This window comes from Canis lupus, chromosome 36 (genome assembly GCF_048164855.1).
Source record: "Canis lupus baileyi chromosome 36, mCanLup2.hap1, whole genome shotgun sequence".
NCBI lineage: Eukaryota > Metazoa > Chordata > Mammalia > Carnivora > Canidae > Canis > Canis lupus.
In genome coordinates, this window is record NC_132873.1 from 13796318 (window position 1) to 13814469 (window position 18152).

The 18152-nt window shown below is 41.0% G+C and overlaps 1 protein-coding gene across 1 annotated transcript; it reads right to left on the reverse strand.

Moving 5' to 3' along the window:
- Nucleotides 1-3733: 3733 nt before the first annotated feature.
- On the reverse strand, nt 3734-6381 carry LOC140625370 (gamma-crystallin F-like). The gene is made up of 2 exons (XM_072812645.1): nt 6046-6381; nt 3734-4064 (listed from the first exon to the last, which is right to left on the reverse strand). Exons 1-2 carry the CDS (start codon nt 6379-6381, stop codon nt 3792-3794), a joined length of 609 nt encoding a protein of 202 aa, XP_072668746.1. The 3' UTR covers nt 3734-3791.
- Between the last annotated feature and the right edge of the window lie 11771 nt (nt 6382-18152).

Consider the following 18152-nt stretch of genomic DNA (forward strand, 5'->3'; position numbering starts at 1 on the left):
TAAAGCATAAAAGTTTGTAATATAATCCTTGGTTTAGCAAATTTTCAAATAGTTGAGCAAAATAGTACTGGCAATCTTGATCTCCACCTGCTTTCTTTTAATTCATTTTCTTAAATAATTTGTTTTTCATCATCTTATTAGGAATTTCCCCATCTGGGATCCCTTATCTCTCCTACACTCTCCTTGGATATGCCAGTTTTACAGTTTCAACCATCATCTCTGTGAAGAAATTTCCCAAGTCTACTGAATATATTCATCAAGGGCTTTTCAAGGCCACTTTGTTCAGGTGATCAATTCCCCACCTTGACCTTGAGGCCACGCCCCCATTTTATGTTCACTGCAACAAAAGCTTGGTGTGAATCTGTGGCACGAGATAATTTTTTTCTCCTTGTGTGTATCTTACAAAAGCAAAAAAGGTGGATAAAAAAATGCAAACTCTACTTTCCGCAATCCTGGAAGGGAGATGAAATGTTAGGACGTAAAATTATACCTCAGTGGTGCTGAAAGCTGTAGGCTCTTTGTTGGTGCCTTACAGAGAGAAGAATAACAGAGACTGAGAGGGCAGGAGGGCAGAGAATGTGGTACAATGGGGCAGATCTTTGGAAACTCCTGTACAGATTCACTTCCTGTTACTAATGGGCTCTACTGGAAGTAACAAATTCTGTTTCCTGGAATAAAACAGGAGCTGTGGGACCAGGAGAAGACAGGGTGGGGCCAAAACAGAAGGCCCACAGAGGAAAGATACCCATGTCTTCTACTACCATCTTGTGAGGATGTAAGTTGCAGGCTGAACAAAGCCATGTAAGCGATTGCGTTGAGGTAGCAACCCAGCTTCTGGCTGATAAGGGGCCATTTCCTGCGTGTCTGCCCATAGCTCTTAGTTAATGGGAAGTTTTGCTTTTAACTTGAAGGACATGGTTCTCTTTGGTCTCTCTGGATGATGAATTGAACACATGAGAAATCAGCCATAGGAGAGGGATGCCCCATAGCCTGCAGACTGTCGTGGGATTGAAAGGGCTGACTCCCAAAGATCACCCTTTATGAAACCTTGCCTCTTTTTGCCTAAAGCAGTTTTTTTTAGGATAGATTGTATCTGTGCAGAGGTGGCAAAGGGAGCAGCCCTTAGGTTTCAGCTGGATCACATTTCCCATGTGTTTTAAACTTGTTGAGTCATGATGTCTTTAGATGGGACACGTACTTTCCAGTGGATCACAAACCCCACCAGCCCCTGTTTCTATGCACCCAGCAGCTCCTCACATCCCCGTTACCTTCCTGGCCACCCAAGGCATTTAGATAACCCCCTCCTACCTCCCTTAGGTCAAGGTACTGTCTCCAGAAAAGAATGTTTAATGCGTAGCTCTCTTATCCAATCTTCAGAAACCACTGATTCACATATACTTTCTCCCTTTAGGAATGTATTCATTCAGCATCTCTGGGCCTGCTTTGAACTAGTCACACTCCTCTAGATCATTCAGAAGATATGTTTGGGACCTTATCCCTAGCTCTAGAAGCTTAGAATCTAATAGGGGAGGCAAACATGACAGCTTCGGGAATAATACTGCTGTAACTGAAGGACCATCACTAAACAGGGAGAGGCAGTAGGGCAGACTAGATGAGGAGAGAAGGAACTCGTGCCTGTAGGACGGAGAATCGTTCATATTTGTTGTCAGAGCTTCAACTCAGGGTAGTTTGTGGAGGAGTAGCGTGATGAGATGAGGCTGGGACCCATTCCCCCACTGCCTCTGTCCATGAGAGGTGACAGTGATAACTTCATTGAGTATCTCCTCATGAGAGAACGGACATTTGATAACTGTATAAACCTTAAGCATGTTCTTTGCCATCTCTTCATTTTTAGATTTTTTTTTAAATGGAAATAGATGTTTGTTTTTTAAGATTTTTATTTATTCATGAAAGTCACACACACACACAGAGGCAGAGACATAGGCAGAGGGAGAAGCAGGCTCCATATAGGGATCCCGATGCAGGACTCAATCCCGGGACTCCAGGATCACACCCTAGGCCGAAGGCAGGTGCTCAACCGCTGAACCACCCAGGCTTCCCCATTTTTAGGGTTTTACGTAACTCAGTGTTTAGGCTAAGCTGGATCTGAATACAGATTACAGTTCATCTTTCCAGCCTGGGTGTCTGCTCAATAGACATATAATGAGAAGCACAAATATAACCTTAAATTTTCTAGTAGCCACATTAAAGTGGTTAAAATAAACAGACAAAATTAACTTAAGAATGGATCAAGCTATAATCATTTCAACATTAAATTCATATGAAAACTGATGAGATCTTTTGCATCTTACTTTTTATACTGAGTCTTTGACATCTGCTCTGTATTTCACACTTAGGACACAGCTTCGTGTTGGACTAGCCTTATTTCAAGCGTTCAGTAGTGTCGTGTGGTAGTGACTGCTGTCTTGGGCACCACGGATCTAAGTGTCCTTAGAGCTTCTCCACGTACCTTGAAGCACGCATATGTGTTAGGGAAACAAAATGTTAGGCATAAATAATCTGACATTATTCCTTTAATGTTTGAGGTTTGGGAAACAACATATTTCCCACTTGGACATACTCTTTTTTTTTTTTCAAGTAGAAAATCATTTGCAGTGGTTCTTTCATAATCATGGCTGTTCAGCTCACCAAGACCCTATTTCAACAAGATGTCCTTTTCACTTTAAGGCAAACCCCTACGCTGGGAGGGAGTTTGTGTTTTCTCAATTACACGTAAACATCTGAAATGCAGAAATCTAGTATTTTCACTTAAAAAAAACCTCTTGTGGTGTAATAGATTACCTATTTAGATTTCATTTGAGAAACTTGATTTGCCTGCAAAGAAATTTGGAATTCAATTAGATGAATAACCCCCATAGGTTTCTTTTTTTATTCTTTAGTGCCATGATTATTTCCAAATGCTGATTCATGAACTAGATGGAATAAAGATTGATCCAAGTCAGGAGATCGTATCAGCAAGGCCAATACCCGGTTTATAAGCTTCGCGTGATTGCATTTTCCCGCTCATGTACCACCTGCCTTTACTTTTGTCACTCTGTGCTTTTTCTCAGTGCACACTACCTGAGTGCTCTGTGCCTCCCATAAGCAGAAAAATGTTTGGAAGCGTCCTTTGGGCTATTTACTAAGGTGACACTTGATTCGTGTATTTATGCTTTGGATACATAAATAATAAATCTATTCAGCCAGTCACATATTTTTAGACCTAAGACATGTCAGACACAGTTACCTTAACAAATTTATCTTTCTAACTCTATCTCCTTCAGATACAACTTCACTTAACTATCCTACTTAATGAAATCTCCAAGAGAGATTTCTACTAAAGGGCACCAAGAAGGTGACCAGATGTTTGTCAGAGAGCTTACAGAACAGCTTTCTGGAAATCACTATATGCAAAGCAAAACTGTGTCAGTGACTTTAAAATAAAAACTCATGTGAACTGCATCACAACCTTATGAGATGAAGAGTATTATTATACCGAGTTTTACAGGTTGGGAAACCGAGGCACAGGAATGCCCAGGAACGTGCCCCATCGCCTACAGCTAGTAGGGCTTTGGACCAGGCGCCCGGGCTCCCGAGGCTGTGCTCCTAACTGCTACCCCACGCCAGCCCATGCACTGACAGGCGTCAGCAGATCCACGTTATTCCCGGATTTCTTTCTGCTGAGCCCCTCCAAGGAGGCCGAAAGGAAAACAGGACCCCATGGCTGCATCAAACACACAGGAAATATTTTATTAGCTTCCAGATGGAGACCAGGGTAGAGTAAAAATGTTTCAGTAGAAATCCACGGCTCTCCTCAAGGAGCCCACCCGGGCACTCGGGGCGCCCCAGTCGTGGTAGCGCCTGTAGTCCCCCGGCCTCAGCAGGTACTGGCGCCCCCGGTAGTTGGGCAGCTCGTAGAGGACCCAGTAGCCCTCCAGCACGTGGAAGGAGTGGATCTCACTGAAGTGGAAGCGGTCGTGAAGCGAGGAGCAGTCCTCGGTGATCTCTACCATCTGGCCCCGGTAGTCCTCTCGCTCGTAGATCCTGATCCTTTGGGAGCTGGTCTGTGGGTTCGGCCATCAGCAGGTGAGGAAAAGTCAGAAAACCGAGCCGTTAGCAACCAGTCACACATGCTACAGAGGAATTGGGCATTTCTTTATCTTTTCTGTATCAAAGATGACAAATTTTAAAAGATAGCCGATGCCAGGGCAGCTGTGTACATTTGAATGGGTTGCGCACTGCAAAACTGAAGAAGCTGAAGAAGGCGTCATTCCTACAGATCAAGTTACCTGTGGTGCTGCCAAGAGTTTCTCAGGCCACAACCTGTATGAACCATCCACACTGGCCGTATTTAGTATCATTCTTAAATAACTATGTGCATATTGCTGTCGCCTTTATGGGTTTATGGTGGGCTCAAGTGATCCTTGGATGACGTGAGAATAATTAGATACTTAAATACAATTTTAGAAAGGACCCCTGGGAAAGAAAATTCTAATCTTGAATCTCAACAGTATTAGAAGAAGCTAGGGGAAGGGAGGTCAAGTTGCTTTTCCTTCAGGTGAAGTCACAGACTAGTGGCAATTCAAGAAGAAGCCCAGCCCGGGCAATCCCTAATCCCTTCCCTTCTGCCTTCAGCCCCGCTCCTCTAAGGCCCTGGAAAGCAAGAGGCCACCCAGACACTAGGTTCAGGTGGCAGCTCCAACGGGCCTCCTGCGGATCTGCTGTAGGTAAGAAGCAACACGGAAAGCCCAAGGTCGCGGAGGAGGCCTGCACAGGACCAAGGGGGAATAAAACCTTGAGAAAACCGGAAAGCTAGGCTGTTTGTCCCGAGCAAATCCTGCCTGTCTTTCCGGGAGCACTTGATCTCTCAGCTGCCTTCCAGAGGGCGCCGACGGTCTCCCTGTCTTCCTTCTCCCGCCACTGAATGCTCTGGAGGAAAAGTGCTCAGGAGCAACCCCCCTGCGTAGAAAGCACTTCCAAGGGGGCATCTCCGTGGGTGAAGGGCCCACGTGTGCACCACCTGGTCCTCACCACGGCCCTGCGCACGCGCAGCAGCACCACAGCCTTTGCCTCTTCAACCAGAAGCGGAGGACTAGGGCGCTGGCGGCCCAGGGCGTGACCCCGGGGCCCGGGATCGAGTCCCGCATCGGGCTCCTGCGTGGAGCCTGCTTCTCCCTCTGCCTGGGTCTCTGCCTCTCTCTCTCTCTCTCTCTCTCATAAATAAATAAATAAATAAATAAATAAATAAATAAATAAATAAACTCTTTTAAAAAAGGAAAGAGAGGGCGGGGGCGGGGTGGGGGCGGGGAGCCGGGCGCGCGGGCTCCGGGGCTGCTCTGGGCCCCGCGCCGCAGCCCCGGGCCTCCGACTCCGCAAAGCGCTACCTGAGCCGCAGGCCCGTCGCGGTGGGACCGCGGGGTCCCCGACTGCGGGGCCGTCTCAGCCGCGGGGGCTGCGGGGGCGGCGGGCCTGGCGGGAGCGGCCGGCAGCCCACGGTCGGCTCGGGGTTCGGCGGCACAGGAGGCGGGACTGCGCGTGCGCGGGACCCGACGCTCAGGGCACAGGTGGCCGCCGCGTGCTCGGGGCCGCTCCCAGCCTCGGCCCGACCCCACGAGGCGACAGGTGCAGAAGGAGAGCGGCGGCGGCGGGGCCAGCGGGCCACTGCGGGCCACCTGCGGGCCACCTGCGCGCCACCTGCGCACCACCTGCGGGGCACCTGGGGGCCACCTGCGCGCCACCTGTGGGCCACCTGCGCACCACCTGCGGGCCACCTGGGGGCCACCTGCGGACCACCTGCGCGCCACCTGCGGGCCCCCTTTGCACCACCTGCGGGCCACCTGCGCGCCACCTGCGGGCCGGGGAGCCCCGCCGCCCCCTCCCCAGGGCCGGCCCCCGCGAGCCGACCCCGCGCCCCTCGTCCCAGCGGAGCGGAGCCGCGGGGCTGCACAGCGGGGTCACCGCTTAGGTCGGGGCGCGGGCGGCGGAGTCCGAGGCCGGGAGCAGCCGCCCCGGGGGCGGGGGGGGGGGGCCGGGAGCCGCACTCACGTGGGGGATGAGGCGGCAGGAGCGGACGGCGTCGCTGAGGCCCAGCCACTGCTGGTAGTCGGGGTAGTCCCCGCGCCGCAGGAAGTACTGGCCCCCCGCGAAGTTGGGCTGCTCGTAGAGCATCCAGCAGCCGCTGTCCACGCGGATGGAGTTGCAGCGGCTGAAGTAGGGCTGCAGGTTGGGGCAGTCGCTGCTGCACTCGTAGTGCCGGCCCTGGAAGCCGCGGTCCTCGTAGAAGGTGATCTGCAAGGCAAGGAGGGAGAGGCTCGGAGGCCTGGCCCCGGGCTGCGGGGGCGGGGGGGCCGGGCTGGGGCTGGCGGGGCTCACCTTCCCCATGGCGGTGGATGCAGGTCGGCGCGGCCGGGGCGGCTATATAGCAGGAGGCCTGCTGCGTTGGCAGGAACCACACAAAAGGGGCCCGCGGGGCGAGGAGGGGATTTTCTCTCTCTTTTCTACATAATGACTGTGGGGGGTGGGGTGGGGGACTTATTGTATGTTTTCTCTTAGACTCTCCAGTGTTTTCGATTTGATGACCCGCGTTAAAACTGTCACTTGGTGCCTCTGGGGCCTTTAGACGAAGCCTATTTAGGACTTTGGAGCTGAGCAAAAGCCCTCACCGAGTTAATAATAGCAATGGAATATTTTAGGTATCTTCTTAAATTGCAAAACGATCTCCTTTTGGATAACAGAGCCGGGTAGTGACCAAGTGAGGTCAGAACTGAGGTCACTGAGGTCAGTGAGGTCAGTGAGGTCAGAACGGGCCCAGCTCGAGGCATTTGGATGAGAGCATTTTCTTGGTGTGAGAACCTGGCACATGGGGAAGAGCCTGCCTTCTCCGTAGTATGTTTAAAGTAAGATGGGATTTCTGTCCAAGAGGAAGAACCTCTCCATGACCCTCCAGGCTGACAAGTGGGTACAGCAGATGTTGCTAACACTTGAGGAAGGGTGACCAGGAGTTGGGCCCTAAGGAAGCCCTGTTTAGGGATGCACCTGCCGCCCTGCTGCCTGGAGCCTGGACAGGACCAGGGACATCTCCAGGGCCTCAGTTGGGGCCTCTCCGTGCACAGGCAAGGAGACCCTCACTTTTGAAATTCACAGAGATGACTCACTGGTGGTTCCAACTCAAACAGTAACTTTCTTATGAACTAATAATGTGGCTAAGTGCTAAGTTTGTTTGTTTGGATCTAGCTTCTAGTTAATATGCAAATATAACAAAATTTTAAATACCACAAGCTTGCAAAGCTTTTGCCTTCCCTACTTCCCCCAGCCCTAGGAAAGCCCTGCTTGCTTTGTACAGGGGCTGGAGTCCGCCTTCCTCCCCAGCTAGGCCAACCCACCCTCCCCCAGCTGCTCCTGCTGCTCTACTCTTTATAGCAGGCTCTCTCTCAACCTTAGTACCATCTGACATTTTATTTTATTTATTTTTTATTTTTTATTATTTTTTAAAGATTTTATTTATGTATTCATGACAGACATAGAGAGAGAGAGAGAGAAAGAGAGAGAGAGAGAGAGAGAGGCAGAGACACAGGTAGAGGGAGAAGCAGGCTCCATGCAGGGAGCCCGACGTGGGACTTGATCCCGGAACTCCAGGATCGCGCCCTGGGCCAAAGGCAGGCGCCAAACCGCTGAGCCACCCAGGGATCCCCCATCTGACATTTTAGACAGAAAAACTCTCTGCTGTGGGTGGCTGTCCTGTACGTTGGATATTTAGCAACATCCTGTCTGTACCCACTGGATGCCAGGAGCACCCACCCCCCTTTCTCTTTCCCCAAGTTACGGCAACTGAAAATGTTCTCAGATATTGCCGAAGATCCCTCTATGTGTGTGTTGCGGGGGGTAGGATTGTCCTCCCCCACCCCCTCCGGCCCCACTGAAAAGTACTGGTATAAAAGTGCTAGCCAGGGGATCCCTGGGTGGTGCAGCGGGTTAGCGCCTGCCTGCCTTTGGCCCAGGGCGCGATCCTGGAGACCCGGGATCGAATCCCACGTCGCTCCCGGTGCATGGAGCCTGCTTCTCCCTCTGCCTGTGTCTCTGCCTCTCTCTCTCTCTCTCTCTGTGTGTGTGACTATCATAAAAAAAAAAAAAAAAGTGCTAGCCATAGGCCTAACATTCTCACCATTGTTTACCCCACTGTCTTAATGGGATGGTTTGTCGACTGTCGGGAACTGTAGTAATTCCTGAGAGATGTTCTGCCGTCACTCAGCAAGTGGGAGAGAAAGATGGAATGCCCCTGATCTTATTCCCCCACTTTAAGCAGAGCATTTTCACTTCTATCTGTCTTATATAAACATTATTTGAAATAAAAAGGTTTTATTACTAGGTAAATAAAAATAATAAAAAAAAAACACTTGAAAATCATTGGTTTTAGATATTGTGACTTCCATATTGTGCTTTCCTTTAAAAGCAAATACATTACGTACCAACCATAGTACATAATAGAATCGTCATCCTTTTATGTATCAGTCTAAATGAATTTCCCAGGATTGCTGGCTTATTCCTTCTGAAAGAAAAGATCTTAAGAGAATGAAACATAGGCCTGATAGATTTTGTTGTGATAAAGTCTGGAAGCATTGGATTGTGGCACCATGCCAAAGAGAACAAGAATGGGGTGGATACCACATGGAAAATTCTGGACAACCAGAGATTAGCTTACAAACAGTGGGCCCGGGAAATGGGGTTTGAAGAGCTGGCAAAGAGAATGTGCTAAACGGGGCTGGGGTAAATCCAGCCTGGTTCAGAAGCTGATTTCAGTTCGGGGCTCTGTTTTGAAGGTTTCTAAATGGTCCTTTATGCTCATTTTCTGAAGACGAAATTAAGGATTTATTTTTTTAACTCCTTGAGGATTAGTTCAGTTATTCATGATGCTTTTAACTTTCAACTTTATCCTCTATCTTGTGACATGCAGAGCTTAGAGCTGAGTAGATTCCTTTTTAACTAAAACTTTCCAGGAGACTGAAAATGAAGAGCATCAATGTCTATATGTTAGGAAATTAGGTGAAAGACTTTATTGCTGTATGACCAGAAAAAGACAAAAAGCACGGAGACACTGGGTGCAAAGCAGGAATATAATCTGTTTTCATTCCACCTGCCCCGAAAGTTCTACTAAGGCACTTAAGCTTTATCTCCAAACTCTCCGGGAAGCAAACAAAATACGGAAAACAGTCTGTTAGAAAACAATGCCGAGTAAAATGGGAATTAAACCCAGTAAAATAAAGCATGCGGTACCAAATATGGCAAGAGACTATGAAAAACTGGAATCACCAGGCTCTTTGTTCTAAAGGCTTATAGCAGGATTTCCCAAAAGGATGTGGCGAACTTTCTTCCAACTGACTGCTTTATTATTTGAGCCTTTTGATCAGTGTTTATTTTCTCAAAACAAGCATCAAATAATGAATTTCCTAGTAGTTGTATTCTTTCTTGAAGATTTTTAAAGCCTCCTGAGGATTAAATATTTCAGCCAACAAATCCTATTTCTACTCTAAATCGTTGGCTATACAGGGAAATTCTTCATTGACTTTGTTTTAATAAGAGGCAGCTGTAGTCCTCCAGCACCCATCACAGAGGAATACCAAGGTTCTCAAATGGGCTATACTGAGAAATACCAATATGTGCGATCAGCCTGAGTAATAATCAGGTGGGGCAGGAGTGACTGCCTGTCACAAATATCTTTTATCAAGGTCTTACAGACCATCTGCCACTTAATATAACTATTTGCTTTAATAAATTTGTAGCACTCATGCTAATAGCAGAAAATAATTTAAAGACAATTCACGCTCGATCAGTTTGTGATAGCAGATGTGAAATGCAGGCTATACAAGACATGGGTAAAATAAATCCACCCTTCGTGGCAGCATGCTAAAAGAGATGCTAAAAATAAAGTAAAATTTCCATTTCAAGTCAAGAAGAAAAAGAGGAAAGAAGAGGTACATTGCATCCAATGGATTTAAAGATATTCAAATTCTAAATACATCTGTGATTGTGTATAATGTATATAATCTATATATATATTATATATCTATATATAAATACTGAGAAAGAATTCTGACCCCAAAATATAGAAGAAAAAAAAGTTACAGTTAAAGATGTAAGATTATTTTGCCTATTTTGAAGTGGCTAAGCTATTTTTTTTTTGCTAAAGGATTAAATCGTAATACATTTTAAATAACTGATTTCAAGTAAATTAATAAAACCGAGACAAGAAATTTAAAAAATACTCAGGGAGCAAGATTGCTGAATATTTTTTATTGGAAAAATTTTAAGCATTACTTTTCTTTACAGATAGTCACTATTAAACTAGGAATGATAGTGCACTTCTGACTAAAAAAAGTTAAGGCCTAAGCGAAATAAGCCAATGAATATTGCAAAAAAGTTGTGATTATTCCTATCTTGCCTTCTATTTGTGCTGTTGTCATTCACATCTAAGAAACATTATCCTTTTGGCAGAATATAAATAAGAAAATCTAATAATATTGAGGCCAGAGGAAATCTTTGTCAATTGTTATTTTTTTCTCTAAGAGCTTTTTGTATATCAACATTAAATAAGTAATGTAAATCAAGCCTCAATAAAATAAAGTCGCATTTTTTTTTCTGAAAAGGAAAGTGAAAAAAATACTCATATGGTTGGCCTAGATATCTGAAAAATAGCAGAGATTTGTCTGTAATAGGGAAATTTAAAAAAAATTGGCTCCCTGAACAAAAAATTCATACTGCATTCTAAAATTAAGCAACATTGGCTGCTAAAACCCCACAACAGAATGTGTGACACTATATTTGAAAACATATAGGTTGTGATATATAACAATATAATGTATAACTAAAATATATTTCATATATAATGAGCTCTATTGTAGTAAGTAACTCACAAAACTTCTCTGGTTTCCTTTTTCTACAAAATGAGGGTGTTCAATTTAGAGATTCCAGAGGCTTTAGAGGTCATCTGTAACACATAAAATTCTATTCATCACTAAACAAGGAAAAATAAGTGTTGGCAAGTGCAAAATAGCAAGACTGGTTTTATGATCTTTTTTGAATTTTAAACTGAAAATTAGGACACCAAACAAAAGGTTTGCTAGACTTGCTGTTGTTTTCTCAGATTATTATTTAAACAGAAAAATTAACTATTCATTCATATGCAAATAACCTTAACAGAGAATTACTGATCCTTAGAAAAATTTCAAAGACTACTATCATCTTAATGTCGAGACAATTAACTCACCTTGTCTTTAAGAACAAGAACATAAAGCAAAAGCTAAAATAATTGAATATTTCTTTTCACAACCCCACTGTAGTTAATACTTATTTTCTAAAATCTGTCTTAACATTGTCTTCTTCCTATTATTTTTAAATCATTTCCATCAGAACAAAGTACACAACTATCTAAATTGGAATTAAATCGCCATCATTATAAAACCCTCCTCAAAAGAGAAGTCAAACTTTATTCTTCATTTTAAACTTTATTATTTACTATTATGATTCAATAAGAAAAGTTTATTCTTACTCAAGGTTTATGCTATTTTTCACCCAATACTATTTTAGATGACTGGAATATATCACTACACAAAATAAGCTGAGATCCTCACCCTCTTGAATTTTAACATAGCCAATGGAGATAAATTCTAAAAGTAGACGAAATAACTAAATACTTAAAAAAAAGATTTTTTTTTTGTTTTTTTTTTTTTGTTTTTTTTTTAGTCTCTCCACTGAGTGAGGAGCCCAATGCAGGGCTGGAACTCATGACCCTGAGATGAAGACCTGAGCTGAGATCAAGACTTAGATGCTTAACCAACTGTACCACCCAGATACCTCACTAAATTATATTTTTAAATGTGATGATCATGAAGCTGGTTTCCCACACTGTATGGTGGGATCATGAACTAATTTTGGCCCTGTGGGAGCTCCTAAAACCATCGAAACTGCTTTTTTCTATAGTTGATTCAGCATTATGAAATTCTTACATTCGTTTCCTTATAACTGTTTACTGGCATAACAATCAACCCTGCTTCTTTATTAACCTTATCCAATAAAAGAGAATGTCATGATTGTGTTTGTTCAATAAGTGTCCATTCAAAAAAAACGGATCTTTTGAATAGGCCCTTACCAAATTCTAAATTAATATTGTTTTTTGACAGGATTTGTCATAAAAATGGAAAAGGCAATAACAGGTTTATATATAATAACTATTTTAGACTTCCTTTTCATTTCCAATTCTCTATAAAAGATGTATTTTGTTCAATTTGGCCAAACTTGTGTCATGCTATAAAGCATGTCATTGTGTTAAATAGACTAAACATATATATTGATGGCTGGTATGCTTTTAGAGTAATTCATGACTTTGGAATGCTAAGGAAATAAAGAGGTTTTTATTTTTAACTCCTCTGTCAATTCTTTTTAAAGTGAACAAAAAATTCATGAATTAAAAGTTACTTTAAAAGCTATAGAAATTCCTTAGTAATCAAAAAATAAACACTACTTAATTAAAATGCTTTGTAAACTGGAAGACAAATCTATGGAGAGCTAAATATTTCTACTGTAGGTGCACAAAATTTCACAAAGTGAAGCCAATCAGTTTTAAAGGTTTTTGAGGATAAGATTGGGAAGAACTAGAACCGTCAACTGGTGTCTCCAGATAAGCTCAAGTAGATTCTTGCCAAAATCCTTGGGACACCTGGGTGGCTCAGCAGTTTGGGTGCCTGCCTTTGGCTCAGGGCCTGATCCTGGGGTTCCAGGATCGGGTCCCTCATCAGGCTCTGTGCATGGAGTCTGCCTCTCCCTCTGCCTATGTCTCTGCCTCTCACCCTGTGTCTCTCGTAAATAAATAAATAAATAAAATCTTTTAAAAAATCCTCAATGAAATATCTCCATTGGTTGGGCTATTAAACTCTTATACTTTTTTGGGGAGAACTGAGAATGTGGTAATCACTCTGCATTTGTAACATATAATTTTGGAAGAATTCTAGCAGTGGGTCACAGACTAGAATGATGTCCTACGATAGTCTTTGAGTATCTGCAAAGAAATTTTACACAGTTGTCTTTTTCTATGAGTAATCAACATATACTTGTAACCATATGTTCATTATTATCTGGATGGATTAAAACGTACCTTTTTCAAAATAGCTAAAAACATATTAGATTCATTATACCTACTTGTTCATTCTGATTTAAATATACCCAATGATAGGTAATGCATTTTCTTAGACAGTTATTACTAAATTATATAAAGATTTTCTTCTTAAATAGAAAATTCACTATCTTTATGATTCTCAATTCACTCTCAACTCCAGAGTCCAGTTGAGTAAGGAAAGGATTAAGATATAGGCAGAGAGAGAGAGAGAGAGAGAGAGAGAGAGAGGAGGCCCTGCTCCCTTGACTAGGCTCAAAGAAATCCCAGATGTGGAGAGATGTTATGACAAGATATTAATCAGAGAGAAGGGAACATAAGGGAACCTACCTTGTTTGTCCAACATATAAATAAGATAGTCACATGATAGTTACAAATTCACCTTGTTGGTCCTAAATATAGATGAGCTATTTACATGATAGTTACAAATCTACCTTATTTGTCTTAAATGGTGTAGAGGAGATACTTACCAAATTCCCTGGACAGTTTTCTATTAAAAAAACCATCTGTGAAAGCCCTCAGTGGTTATCCACTGAGGACCCGTCTTCTCCTCTAGAGAGCTTTTTCCTTTCCTTTCTGTTCTCACTTTCACTTAATAAACTTTCACTTTGCTTTACACTGTTGAGTCTGCAAGATTCATTCCTTGACTCTGTGAGACAAGAACCCTGTAACTCTGTAATAGAAAGACTGGTTGTTGTTGCTATGTCTTGATTAGAAAAAAATACAAATTTAAATTTGAATTTAAAATACTGGTAAGTCAATTCATACAAGATGCATGACCTCATGAAGTTCATAGTCTGGAATGTCTTGTCTGGGAGCTGAGACAAGAGTAGGCTAGGCAAAGCAAAATGTGTGTGTGTTTTAAGAATTTATTTATTTTAGAGAGAAAGGAGAGAGAAAGAAAGAACGAGCAGGAGAGGCAGAGATATGGGGAGAGAGAATCTCAAGCAGAGCTTATCTTGCGCTCCATCTCATCACCCAGTAGATCACAACCTGAGATGTGATCACCCAGTAGATCATAAACTGAGATGCTTAACTGTCTATGCCACTCATGTGTTCCATATGCCCTGTTTTTAGAACGCAGATAGTGACAGGCAAATCTAAATTTAAATTAGTTAAAAACATATATATTTTTTAAACTTTATGACTGTAAAGTTTGAGAATGAGTGCTCATGTAAATACATTAGAGGGAATGTAGAAAGTTTTAGTTTATAATTTCATTTTTTAAAAAGTTTGTCTATGTTATATTCCAAATCACATAGTAATGCATCATGACATTTAGTGATCTATAATGGAAAAATAGTTTCTTTTGAGGTTTGTAAGGAATAAAGTATTAGAACACATCTTCCATATGGAAAATTGTGCCTAGTGATTTTTTATCTGGGAAGGATGATTGAAAGCCTTCTCCAAGTGAAAATGATATATATTTGTATATATATGAATTTATTTATTATAATAATAAAATATAAATAGTTAATATTTAAATGTTTAAGTTCAAATATATATTTAAATTAGAGTATGTTTATATATTATTTATATTATTCATTTTCTCACTTTAAAATCTTTTCTATGGCACTAAATTAGGGAAAACGGGCAAAATCTTAGAAATTGCTCATTTTATGTTATCCATTCTAACTTTTAAATTAAACACATATATGTTTATAATTAGTTTCACTTTTAGGTCTTTTCAGTGTGTGCTTAACAGATACTGAAAGATCAACTGATAATTGAAAATTATAATTTTGGTAGACATTGGAAATATTTAGCTTTTGATTATTCATTTGATAAAATAAAAGCAGCACAACATTTGAGAGGGAAGGATTGATTCTATTAAAAAGAAGCAGATTTCATCATAGGTATATTTTTGTTCTAAACTTCAACACAAATTAGGTGTTCTGTTTTGATTTTGTGGAAATTATCTCCAAAGGAAGAAAAGGTTGTGGAAGGGAGTAGAGGAGTACAAGATAGTGCAAAATTTTTCATTTCATGTATCTGAAAAAGAACTTGTATAAAAAAATAGGGCAGCCCGGGTGGCTCAGCAGTTTAGTGCCACCTTCAGCCCAGGGCCTGATCCTGGAGACCCGAGATCGAGTCCCACGTGGAGCTCCCTGCATGAAGCCTGCTTCTCCCTCTGCCTGCGTCTCTGCCTCTCTCTCTCTCTCTCTCATTCTGTGTGTCATGAATAAATAAATAAAATCTTTTAAAAAAGTGCAAGAATTTTCATGTATCTGAAAAAGAACTTATATAAAAATATTCAAACTCTTACAAATGAATAATCAAAAGTCAAGCAAACCAATTAAAAAATAAGCATAAGACACAGACTCTTCACAAACGATGTAATAAAATCCAAATCAAATTAAAAGGGGTTTAAATGATCAATTCTTAAGGAAACATAAACCAGTACCCATAAGTTACTTCCTAACATATCTTAAAAGCTGAACATTTCTGGTGGGAGGGTAGTATTTATAACCAATGTGGGAAACTGAAGTTTCTCATGACCCAACTATTTTATTTATATCTAGGTATATACGTAAGAGAAATGAAAACACAAATCCACCAAAGATTCAGGGAACTTTCTTCTTATAACTCCAAATTGAAAAGAAGATAAATTGTTCCTCAACAGAAGAATAGATAAATAAATACATTTTGTGATATTCATATGAATATTATCCGAAAAGGGGGAAAGAATGAGAATCCAGAGAACCTACATGCCCAAGTACACTTGCCAGTAGATCCATCTATGACTGATTATATTTATGACTGATTATATTTATGATTGATTATTGACTCGTTATCACAGAAACAAGATCACTCAAACAGAGAAGGAGGATATAAGCTTTGGATGAACATCAGTAGTGATGGCTTGACTCTGTAGCCTTCTATCCCTGCAGTGTGCAGAATAAAGTGCACACTAATAAGCCCTACACATTTGGAAGATGACCAAGGTGTCCAGCGACCTTCATGTGGCTCAAAGCCTGGTCATAAAATGGTTAAATTTCGCAAATAGACAAGGGATTCTTAACTTGAGTATGCATGGCCTGCAGACAACCAACAGCCCCCCAAAATGAAAAAAATTTATCATGTGCCCTTAGAATAATTTTTATAGAGAGAAGCTTTCATCAGAGGCTTTGACAGTTAGGAAACGCTGATTCTAGAAATAATGATGGCCTCGTTAACATGCTTTTTCATAAAAGCCACTGTAAACAACTGCCAATAGGAGTAAAATTCTCAATTTTTAATAACTAATGAATAATATACCTTCAGTTTTCCAATGCTGTTCATAGTCATTAAGTATATTGTTTTAAATTCATTTGATTGAGTTTGAATTTGCACATGATATTTTGCCTTTTCCATTTTTAAATGTACAATTACATGATTTTTTAGAAATGCATACAGTTCTATAATCACTACCACAGTCATGATACAGAGCATTTCCAGATTGACAACTTTCTTAAAATGCACTTTAGATGTGCCACTGTGTTGTCTTTTCACTTCTCTAGTTCCTGGTAAAAAAAGTTGCTATCATTATACGTTTATTCCTCAGGATAAAATGTGTCTCTTTTCTCAGATGGCATTTAAAGTTTTCACTTTATTATTTGGTTTCAGAAACTTGATTATTTTATGCCTTGGAGTGGTTTTACTTTTGTTTATTCTGCTTCAAGGTCATTGATCTTCTTGGATCTCTGTGTTAATAGTTTTCTTTAAATTGAAATTCGTAAGTCATTTTTTCTAATAATTTTATACCTCCTATCACCTTGTGGGATCCCAAGAACACACTTATTAGACTATTTGATACTCTCCCCCAAATTACTGAGGCTTTATTTTTTCAATTTTATGCCTCCTTGTGCTTTATTTTATCATATTTTATTTTGCTATGTCTTTGAATTCATTGATCTTTTCTTCTGAAATATCTAATATGCAATCGGTCCCATCCAGTGTACTTTTGATTTCAGATACAATGTGCTATATCTCTAGAGGTTCTCTGGAATCGTTTTTATAACTTGCATTTTTCTACTCTTTCTTTTCTTTTTTTTTCTACCATCTTTAACTTACAAGACACATTTATAACAGCTCTTTTTAAAGTATTTGTGTCCATAATCCATGAGTGCTATCACTTCTGGGTCTGTGTCTATATACTGGCTTTTATTATAATTATAAATCATATTTTCCTACTTCATACTATGCCTAATAATTCCTGATTGGATGCCAGACATTGTAAATTTTATATTTTTGTGATGGTTTTTATTTTATTTTATTTTATTTTATTTTATTTTATTTTATTTTATTTTATTTTATTTGGCATTCCTTTAAATATTCCTGCTCTTTGTTCTGTTGTACAGTTATGTTGCATGAGTCAGGTCAGTAAGAACCTTTAAAAGATTATTTTTAAGCTCTCTGAGGACTGTACCACTGCTGTATATAATGCGTTTTGTATTTGTTTGCTTTGCTTTGTGTGATGCGAACAGGAATTATATATAACTCTCCCTGTATGAAATTAGGAATACTGAAATTTGAAATTGTTTAGGGTTCAGCACAATCTAAATATTAAGATGCATTATGTGCAGTATCTTGCTGATTCTCACAGAACTTCACAATTTTTTTCCATTTGTTAGATAAAACTAAAGCATTACTGTGTTATATTACTTCAGATAGTTTTTTAAGAGTTTGGTGTGAAAATAATCTAGTAAATTGCCCAACTCCTAAGTGCTCAAGAAATTCTATTAAGTGTCATTGATGATCTAAGTTAATGGCCATGCAGCCAATTTAGAGAAATGTCTCCCATGATTTTAGTAAATATCCAAATATAGACAACATCGCTTGGAGAGCATCTGGCAGAGGGAGAGTCTCCCATTGTCAGTGGAGCTTACCAGACACTAAGCATATTTATCCACCCAGCAGATCCAGTATTCTAGAATATGATTTTCATTTGTTATGATGAACAGTTGCAAGTGAAATTAAGAATCTTCTGGTCAGGGACCTTGAAAGTTCC

Bases quoted from the DNA above. Each gene is read 5' to 3' on its own strand.
- LOC140625370 (XM_072812645.1), bottom strand. From the start codon at position 6,381: ATGGGGAAGGTGAGCCCCGCCAGCCCCAGCCCGGCCCCCCCGCCCCCG. The intron at 4,065-6,045 runs GTGAGTGCGGCT...CCGAACCCACAG, and splicing joins CCTGCCGCCTCATCCCCCAC to ACCAGCTCCCAAAGGATCAG.